Raw genomic sequence first — 10,146 nt, 5'->3', positions numbered from 1 at the left:
TCCTTCTTGCAGTGAGGGGCCCAAAACTGAACACAGTAGTCAAGGTGCGGCCTCACCAGTGCCGAATACAGGGGCATGATCACTTCCCTACTCCTGCTGGCCACACTAGTTCTGATACAGGCCAGGATGCCATTGGCCTTCTTGGCCACCTGGGCACACTGCCGGCTCATGTTCAGCCGGCTGTCGACCAGCACCCCCAGGGTCCTTTTCTGACAGGCAGCTTCTCAGCATCTGGCCCTTTTCTTCCCTATTGTCAGAGAGCCGGTCTCGGCCATTGCTGTCCAAACTTCAGGCTTGGCTGACTGATGCTCAAAAGCTCCAGTAGATGAATTGGCTGAGCCTCTCTGCTTTCCATTCTGTGAACCACCTGCAAGCTCATAACTAGGACAGAGGCTTGAATTGGACAAACTCCCATGCTCAGCCCATGCTCAGCCCTCCTTGGCGCTCAGGGTTTTTTTGATAGGGATCCCTCTAAATGACTAGCACTTTCCACCATGAAGAGCCAGAGAAACACGTTAAAGGTGTAGGAAGAAGGAAAAGGAGAAGGACTCTCCCTGTTTTATCTACTGTGTGGTTCAGTTTGTGCCCACTCACCAGCATCAATCCCTTACTAACCTTCACCCATCTCTTTTTCTTTTGAATACCCAGAGGCGGAAATCCCGGTATGCAGAGCTAGATTTTGAGGTGAGTACGCCCCTTTCTGAATGTGTTTTTTGACAGGTAGGATAAGAAAGAGAAATGCTGCTTTGTTTTCTTTCTGGCACCTTTGCAGGATTGCTGCCTTTGCCAAAGAGCTTCTTCAAGGGTTTAAAAACAGTGGGTTGAAAGAGTTGTGCTGGCTGCCCAGTAAGGCTGACCCTGTGCAGCTAAACAAATGGGTGATTTATACTGGTTCGTGCTTAATTTATGGAGCAGCTTCTGTGTAAACATTTGTAAATCAAGATCCTACGTTGGCTTGCCCAAGGCCTGTAACTTCTCCTCTGTGAGCAAAATGCTTACAGAAAGCTGATGGAGCGATACAGGTGACTGCACCACGTTCCTGTTTGGGAAGCACACGTACATTTGGTTGGTGGCCTAAAATGCCAGGTGGAAAAAGTCTATACTGTACATGGGGAAATATCTATCCTCATACCTGAGGCACAGAGTGGAAAGCTTTGAAAGAGCCAATCCTCCACAGAGGGTCTGTGAGGCTACTGAGAGCTAGGGCAGCTGTCCTGAGTCCAGTCATGGCATCCTTCCTGGTAGAGCTACCCTTTCCCTTCAAAGCTGCTAGCTTATTCCAAAACAGAGTCACCTTAAGGGCCCACAAGGAGTTGCCTTAATGCTAGAATCACTTCAGAGCTCCAGGTTGTGAGCTTGGTCTGAAATTGAGGCATGATGGGTACATCTAAGCTGATACTTCAAGTTGGTCCCAAACTATTTGAGCCACCTTCTCCGATTATATAGCCCTTGACAGAGCACAAGAAAGCCATATTCAACATGCTTTTACATGCAAAGGGAAGTCCCTGTAGAAATTGGTCCTGACTCTCCTTCTGGGCAGTAGAAGGTAGAAGTGAAATGCAGAAGGGCCAAAATACAAAGAAAAGGAAATTGTGGAATAGTTTCTGATGGAACTTCTCGTACCCGAATCCTACATGTTTGGGTAAGCTCTGAACACCTTTGCGAAGGAGGCACGCTGAGAACAGAGTGGGCATGGGGTCAGGTATCAGTTAAAGAAGGTCAGCAAAGCTTCCTAGGTCAAGCTGGTAGAACATTGCCAGTCAAGCACAAATTCTGCAGTATAAACAGTTGGCAGTTGCAGGTTTAGGGTAACCATAAGGTCAAAAATTAGTCTTTTCCACTTTCTCCCACTATCTCGTCCTGAAAATAAAGGCAGTGCTACACTGGGTCCTCAGTGAACTTTGAAGGTAGTTTAGGCACGCCAGATTGCACCTGCAGGGAGACAGAGGCAGGTTTTAATAATGCATGTAACTTTGGGGGGAAGACATGTTGTTTCTGTACGGCTGAATAGGGTTTGCTGACCTGTGGCCCTTGTGTTTGCTTCAGAAAATCATGCACACAAGAAAACGTCACCAAGACATGTTCCAAGACCTGAACAGAAAACTCCAGCACGCAGAGAAGGAAAAGGAGTCTCCAACAACGGACAGCAAGGTTAGTCAGACACTTGCAGAACCATCATCTCCTAGAGCTCTCTAGTGTCAGCAGGAGCACGGGAAGAAGCAGGAAAGTTTAGGAGCCCTCACTGAATGCCTTACCTTGATTTTCTGTCCATGCATGTTGCAATAAGCACATGTGCACCACACAGGACACAGAGTCACAGAGGTACCACTAGTTTATCAGACAGATAAAACACAGAGCGGTCAGCAGCCCAGAAGGAAAATGTCTGTCCTCATGTCTGTTCGTGGTGAATGGAGTCTGTGCTGTCTTGTTTGTCTCTGTTTCCTGTGTCCGTGTCTGTTCTTTGCATCCCCGTTCAGGTCATCTCCGAGTGCCCTACCCATCTACTCATAGCTAGGAACTGGAAACCAGAACAGCCTTGAGGAAATCTAGGTGGAAAGGGGAGAAGGCAGGAGGTGGGGACAGCAGGAATCTTCTATCCCACTTGCAGGAGCTGAGTTGGAAGCCAAGGCAGCAGTGTTGGGCATAGTTATTTAGGAAAGCCACAGCAATGGGATTTAAGCTGTGATGGTGGCGGCACTTCTTGGGGACTGCATGCTGATTAAATGTAGCATGAGGGTATTTGTGGCAGCTGATCACCATGTACATGGCTTTCCTCAACAGGAGCAAACTTCCAGGGCAAGAAGAGACTTTGAGGGAGGCAGGCGGAGGGAACGACCTTGCAGCCTTTCAGTGGGGCAGAGATTTGGTACTAGAAACAGATATCAGGAGCCTGTGTAGTAAGTGATGTGGGTAACACAAATAAGGGAGGGCAGGCTGATGGCATCTCCCCCGTGTCTCAGCCCATTAGGCCGGCTTGGGCAAGAGCCGAAAGGCTGCAAGGAAGTGTATCTATCTACTCCAAGCAGCAAGGTCAGGCTGGCAGTAAGAAAGGAGATTTGAGTTGTGCCTGCACTCAGGAGAGAGGCAAGGTGAGACATTTATAACATCCTCGGTCATTCGCGAGCAAAGTCAGATCCAGGATGCAGCCACCTGCAGCGTGGCCAAGGAGGCACTAGCGGGGCTTCTTTTGATGGGACTCCCTTAGAGGCAAAACCAGAGCTCAGAGGGTGATTGAACAAGAGGTTTAGTTTGGTTCTTTGTGGAAGCAGAGCACTGCAGAGCCTTTGGTCTGCTTTCAGATCTCACAGCATTGCTGTGCTGAGCTCCGGAGATGTGGTCCCAGCAAATCCTACTTTTATTGTGTGTAGCAAGGTGTCATTATGGGCTGTCCAGTGTTACAGAATGGGAGGGATAGTGAATCTAGCAGGTAGGTTCAGATCAAAGAAGCCTATGTTGGCCCAGAATCCCAATGCATTTCACTGAGTTTCATCTCTCTGCTTTTTTTCTATTATTTAGGTATGACACAGCTGTAAAATCAGAAAAGCCTAAATACCATGTAAAAGCTAATCTGTGATATGTTTGCGGGAGGGTTTTATAAACTGAGATGTTTTGAGCATTTCAGAGATGCATCTATCTAGAATTAAAGTTGCCAGTGTCAACATCAAAGAGCTTTGAACTGCTGGAAAGAAGCTGTGAAGGTGGCCTTTGCGTATTGACTGAATCTTTTTCAAGTTGTGATTTTTTCCTTGGATGTAACCCGAGAGGGTGAGCTTGCGAAGATCACTATTGGCAAGTCAGTAGTGGGTATTGGTTTAAAAACATCCAAAGCGGTACAAAGAAAAATAAATCACTTTCTTCACCCCTTTTTCTGCCATTTGCTGCTCAGAACCCCACTGGAAATCATGCCCCATCTTCAGCTTGCCCTGAGAAGGCAAACAGCGGATACCAGGGATTAAAGTAACAACAAAAGAAATTTTTCTCTTTTATGTATGTTTAGGTTATAAAACGATGGAGTATTTCTTCCGGTGGAAGTGATAAAACTAATGTTAGCGTAAGTCTGGCTTTCGTTTTACATTGAAGAGCATTGTAGACCTGTCCCAAACCCTTCCATGACGCATGAATCCAAACACATTCCTTCACCGGTAGGAATCTCCTTGCCTTGTGGGCATGAACAAGGTCATAAGGATCCTGGAATACCCTTGAACCCTTTCACACCTAGCATCATAGAGCAGAAGGGATGTTTACTGGCTCTAGTCCATCTGCCTGCATTGCTGTATCTTTGATTTCCCTTTTAAATAAGCAACCACAAAGTCAAGCTACCAAGTCTCTCTCCAGCCCTGGCAGTTTCCCAGCCTCTCCTGGCAGCATGTCCCATTGTCCTTAGTCCTTTCCAAGATATGTTGCTTTTCCTAATCTTCTTGCACTTCCTCTCTCCTCCTTCAACTCCAAGGTCAGAAAGGTGCTGCTGAGAAGTAAATGTCTGCGTAGGACAGACTTCCTTTGGGAATTCCTAGGAATGGTGCTGGCCCTTTTTAGGGATTGGTTTGGGGTTTGGTTTTGATGTAAATGCTAGTCCTCACTGTACTTCAATGCACTGGCCAAAACTGGTTGCCTCATCACACTGAATACATAGTTCCTCTCAGATGAACTACTACATTGTCAGATTTGAAGGAAGCACCAACAGAAGAATGGGAGGAAGAAACAGGTCTTCTGTCTCCTTAGGAAGAGGGGTTGAAAATTCAACCATCACATGTGTTTACCATTGAGAATTTCTCCAGCTTCAGTGGTAAAACATGATTTTTAAGGGGTCTTCAGCAAAGACTTGAAGGTTTGTACCAGCACGTATATTGCTCCTCTCTAAGTATCCTGACACTTTTAAACCTTGGATAAGTATTACCGCAGTGTACACTTGAAAGATAAAGAATACTGCCCTTTGCCCGCTGTCCCAGAGTAGTTACTGGCAGAGCTGGAAACGTAATCATGGACTCCTGAATGTTTGAGCTGTTCAGCTTTCCTCCTTTACAAGGTCCATTTCTGAAAGACATTACTGATGTGAGAATGACCCAATCCCTATCAAAGGCAGCCTTGACAAGCCACTGGGCTTGTCTCTCATCCTGCCAATGTGGGGACAAGTTTGGGGATGAATTCTGCTTTCCCCTCACCCAGCAGCCAAGGAGGTCCCAGGCTGGGACCTCTCTTCTCCCTTGCACTGGAGGGCACAGGGTGGAAGGTCAGGTTGGACGGGGCTCTGAGCAACCTGGTTTAGTTGAAGATGTCCCTGCCCACGGCAGGGGGGTTGGACTAAATGACCTTTAAAGGTCCCTTCCAACCCAAACTATTCTGTGATTCTATGATTCTATGAAGCATACAAGTGATGCAAAGCACTGTGCAACACGGTTGCTAGCCATCGCATGTCACCGTTCAAGTCAGAACTGCTACAGCAAACGTCTGGAGACTAATCCACATCCCGCTGAGATTAGGGTGTCCCCACTGCCATCATCAGCTGACCTGTCATCAGCTTGCTAATGAGCAATGTTGCCAGGATGGTATGTCAGAGGTAGGCAGTTAGGAGAACCAGAATGCTGCCTGAAACACCGACCACATCTGAATCTTGACCATATTTAATGCATTCCCAGGAGCCACTGTGGCACCAGTGTTTGCTGCAGTTATTTTGCTACAAACCAAAGCACACTGCTAATGCTAAAGTAACTTGAGCCTCAGAGTACAATAATACAGAATTGTCCTTCCTTGGGCAACAAACTTGGATTTTTCCATGGGGGTTTTTTTCAGTTTATTACAGGAAATCTATTCCATGTGACATATACTTTCTTATATATGTACCTCAACTATAAAAATGCTCCCATTGGAAGCACGCTCAGATATTCCTGATTAAAATCACATTGTCCAGCAGGATTCATGTCCAAAGCATACAGGACCACACATCCACCTGCATTCAAGCCTAAGCCACCTCACCGCTGCAGCAGAGTGAAGGGGTCTTACTCATTTGTGGCTTTATGAACTAATCAGGGATGTAGACACTATTATCCAAAGCTAACTTTTCAGTGCTAGGGAATTAAGATATTAGCAGACTGACATACAGCAAGATCTGATGACTGCAAGTTGAAAAGTCAATTTTTGAATGCACTAATAGATCTCTGTATGACCTTAGCGTGGGCTGTGGTAAATTTTCTCTCTCTTGCAGTCTTCAAGTTCAGATGAGGCAAAGAAGATGGAGATGATTTTTGAAAAATCAGCCCTTACTCAAAAGGAAGTTACAGGGTTGTAGGCAAGACTCCTTTGCTTCTGTTATGCTCGAATTTGGGACAGATTATCTCTGCCCACCTGCAGGGACTTTGAATCTAAAAAGAGTATCTTGGGAACAGCTGGGTTTACTTTGCTCAGCTTCCTCCCAGATGACTTGCAGCCAGCCTACGTGTGGAGGTTGCACATTGTTGCCCTTCCGTTTTATCCCAGACCAAACTGGAAGCTGGTGTAGACCCTGAACAGAAAACTGAATGAGCTGCGTTTGTTGAAGCATCAGAGAGGTCTGAATATTTATCCCCTAGACAGCTTATTTGCTACCAGGAAGCATGAAAGGAACCCAAGGCTTGGAAACAACCACAGCAGGATTTGCAACAAAAATCCCAGCCATCCACACCATGCATCCTAAGTGATTAAAATTAAAACCTCTCTCGGCGTCTGGGATCCACCAAGCCTTCATTTTTAAGGTTACAATAAGTAGTGAGTGGCTTCCACCAGGATCATAGATTTCTCTTCATAGCAGCTTTAAGGCACATTTTGCTGCCCAAACAGATGCGTATTGAAACGTTAGGTTGGTACCGACTCAGACAGCAGAGTTCTTCCTTCCTAATCACTCCCATCACTTTGAGTTGTTCTTTAGCTACCCAATTGCTGCAAAAAAAAAAATCCCATTATTGGAAACCTTGCTGTGAGTTTGTTTCTCCATTTAAAAGTCTTCCCTCTGCCTGGCAGACTGTAGGCTCCAACATGCAATTTTTTTTCCCTGCTTCCCCCTAAATACACACACTTCCCAAGGTCTAAATTCCTGCAGCTGAGAGCTATCCACATTAAAGCAGGACAGTGGCTATTTTCAAGCTACTTTCTACCACATGGGAAATATTTTCCTGCGCAGACCTCTATCGTCAGGGTAAAGCATCTCCAACACTGCTCCTCCCTGCTAGTTAATTGCTGAAGAAATTCCAATGCTTGGGTTGGACATCAGGAGGGGTTCACATGCTCTGCAACAGCATGGTACGAAAGGCTTTGCAGCCTTTAAAAGAAGCGAGGGCTTTGTTTCTTCTACACTTAGCGCCAGCTTTGAAAGCAATGGAGGTGACACTCCTGCCTTCCCCCTCGGCAGGAGTCTTTTGATCCAGCTCCATTAGGGAAGTTTGAATCATACATATTCCTCTCTTGCCAGCATCTGTCTTTGCATTCATTTTAAACAGCAGCTCTTCACTTGTGCAGAGGTCAGCGAAAGCCGTGCTGAACAGAGCTCTGCAAATTTCTCTGATTTGCTCATTCTTGCTTATTAGCTACTTGCTACGTTTAGCTCTCTGCAGCTCAAACGGCTTTTGCTTTGGCTGGAGCCCTGTCCTGGAGTTCACAGACAGGATCTGGACTCAGTCTGTAACTCAGCTCTCAAATCCAGTCCCATCTTTCTGTTGGTCCTGGACGAGCACTTGCTCCAAAACCCAGTGGAAAAAGATACAAAGTTTTTTTCTGCCATTCTATGACTTTTTCCTATTTCCTGCTAGACAATGTTTCTGGCTTGATTACTCACTTTCTCTTCTCAGGTCAAGATTTTTCTTAGCTTTCCTCTTCGGACACCTGGAGGGTATGCCCGTCCCACCAGCACTTGCTTTGGCATCTAACAGAGTAGTGAGAAAAAAGGAATATTAATCAATATTGCAGATCATTCCTAGTGAGGGCTATGTGTCTCCCTAGCATGCTCTGCTACGTGACAGAATTAATTCCCTTGCTTGCCGGCTACCTGGCCTTTTGCTAGCTAGCTGGGGAGCCGGCATCCCTGCTCCCACGTGGGAAAATTTGGCTCCTGTCCGTGGGAACCTCTTTGCATGGGCTGAGGCTGGGGGTAGAGGAGCTCAGATGGTGGTGGTTTTCTCAAACTCAGGCTCATTCCTCGCTGAGGAAATAGGAAATTGGGAGGCTCTGCTCCTCCTGTTGTCTACTGTGTGTCCCTCTGCAAGGGAAGCTCCACTTACAGGTAGGGTGTCTCCTCTGTGCCACGTGTTTAATCCTCTCTGCACTTCTTAAAGGCTTTGGTAACTGGCAAATTTTAAAAGACCAATTAGGGTAACTTTTATAGGGAGGAACGCTACGTAAAGTGTAATAATTACTACAATAAGTTCTGTTAGGAAAATGACGTCAAGCCTTAATTCGTTCAGCCATAAACCATCTGTCAGCTACCAGGTGTCCCAATATACCATCAGTCAGCAGTTCACCTCCTCCCATAGATCATCTGATACCTCGTGTCCCAAGTATCAGGCATCAGTTACTCTGTATTTCTCAGAGGGACGTCTTACTCCCTGTATCCTCTGTGTCGACACTCAGTTCCTGCCGTGCCCTTTGATGCTAACCAGCCATCAGCTGCTCCAAAACCCTGCAGTTGCCACCAGCAGATTGCAGCTCCTAATTGTTTGGACTGGTTACCCAAAGGACTCTATAAAGAATTGTGCTTTGGGTGCTCTTGGTCCCCTCCTGGAATCCCTAGGTGCCCCTGTGAGCCTTGAATGATTACAGCATCTTGGGGAACACACAGTCCTCCACGTCCACCAAGTGGAGCGGGCTCCTCAGTAGACCACAGGCATTGTCCAAAAAAGGATGGTACGTTAGCGAGCTGGATTAACGGCAAGAATAGCCTGGGGAATAGCCTGTTCCTCGCGCTGGTGGGACCATGGGCTTTCTCTGCAACCTTCAGGCAAGGGGCGGTTTATGAGTCTATGGAAAGAGCCCCTGAGGCTCTATGAAAGAGCTCCTTGATTCGGTGCCTGTTCACCTTCAGCTGTGCATGGCCTCACTAGACTTTGGCTCTCAGGTTAGACCATCTGAGCTTAAGAGAATACAGAAGCAAAAGACATTTTTATTAACCCAGCAAATGCTGGGTATTTCAAGTTTCCTAACTGATTTCCATCAATGCAAATTAAAGCCACAAATTGTTTCTTCTTTTTTTTAAAAAATGAAATTCTGAACAAAGTCAACCACTTCCTTTTATTTTGCTTTTCTCCTAAATGTAAAGAAAAAAAAAAAGTATCATCTTTGTAGTTCGGTAGCATAAAATGAAGGAACTGCAGCTACTTGTTTCAAACAAAGAAAGGAAAATTTATCATTCTGTAAAAAAACAAGACAGCTTTCCCATTTTCTAATCACTTTTCATCGACATTGATCCAAAGATGGATTAGACAGTGTGAGCCACATTTATCTTTCAGATTCCCTGCTATACACTCTGAATAACTTCATTCTGGTCCTAGAGACATCAATGTCATGGGGAGAGACCATGTGGGTCATGAAATATCCTTCAAGTTGACACTAGAGGCAATGAAAACAGCATGGGAGCAGCTGGTTTTAGGGGACTTATCCCAGAGTGCTCTGTAGAAAGCACTGAATCCCTCTTCAGGTTATTCAGGATAACTGTAAAAATTGGGTATTAAAAAAAAAAAAAAAGAACAACCAAACGAAAAAGAAAAAAAAACAATTCAAAAAACCCAAACACAGGGAGATGCAGCTTAGCAGCTTGCAGATTTCATTGTTTTTGACCAAGTGTGAAATGAAAGCTGTCTCAGAGCAGCCAGTCAGTCTCCCATGCCGTATTTATGCAATACGCTGACATTGCTCCTAAGTAAAAGAGTTGCACTAGGATCCAGGTACCCTGGATGAAGCCAGCCTGGACCCTTGAAGGCAGCACAGAGCCAACGTGCAGAAGAGCCCATGGTAGGGAGGTGCCTCGCTCCACCATCATCACCTTTCCATAGCCACCATGAGTCCAGCGCAGGTGACTCACTGCAGTCTGCCAGGACTAGCTTTAGAAGGAGAGGGCTGTGTGGATTACCTCAATGCACTTTGCCTCTGTCTTTTTTAGGGATTTGGGGGGGGGGGTGGGTGTTG

General features: G+C 46.0%; 1 protein-coding gene across 1 annotated transcript in view; it reads left to right on the top strand.

Moving 5' to 3' along the window:
- Positions 1–10,146, top strand: part of ADGRB1 (adhesion G protein-coupled receptor B1) — a 219,629-nt gene that overhangs the window by 204,210 nt on the left and 5,273 nt on the right. Inside the window, exons 30-31 of the mRNA XM_019472821.1 lie at positions 649–684; positions 2,047–2,151. Of these exons, the coding sequence (XP_019328366.1) occupies positions 649–684; positions 2,047–2,151 (141 nt within the window). The remainder of the gene's footprint in view (positions 1–648; positions 685–2,046; positions 2,152–10,146) is intronic.

This window comes from Aptenodytes forsteri, unplaced genomic scaffold, assembly GCF_000699145.1.
Source record: "Aptenodytes forsteri isolate BGI_AS27 unplaced genomic scaffold, ASM69914v1 Scaffold260, whole genome shotgun sequence".
NCBI classification, from domain to species: domain Eukaryota; kingdom Metazoa; phylum Chordata; class Aves; order Sphenisciformes; family Spheniscidae; genus Aptenodytes; species Aptenodytes forsteri.
This window is presented reverse-complemented; position numbering and strand designations above follow the sequence as displayed.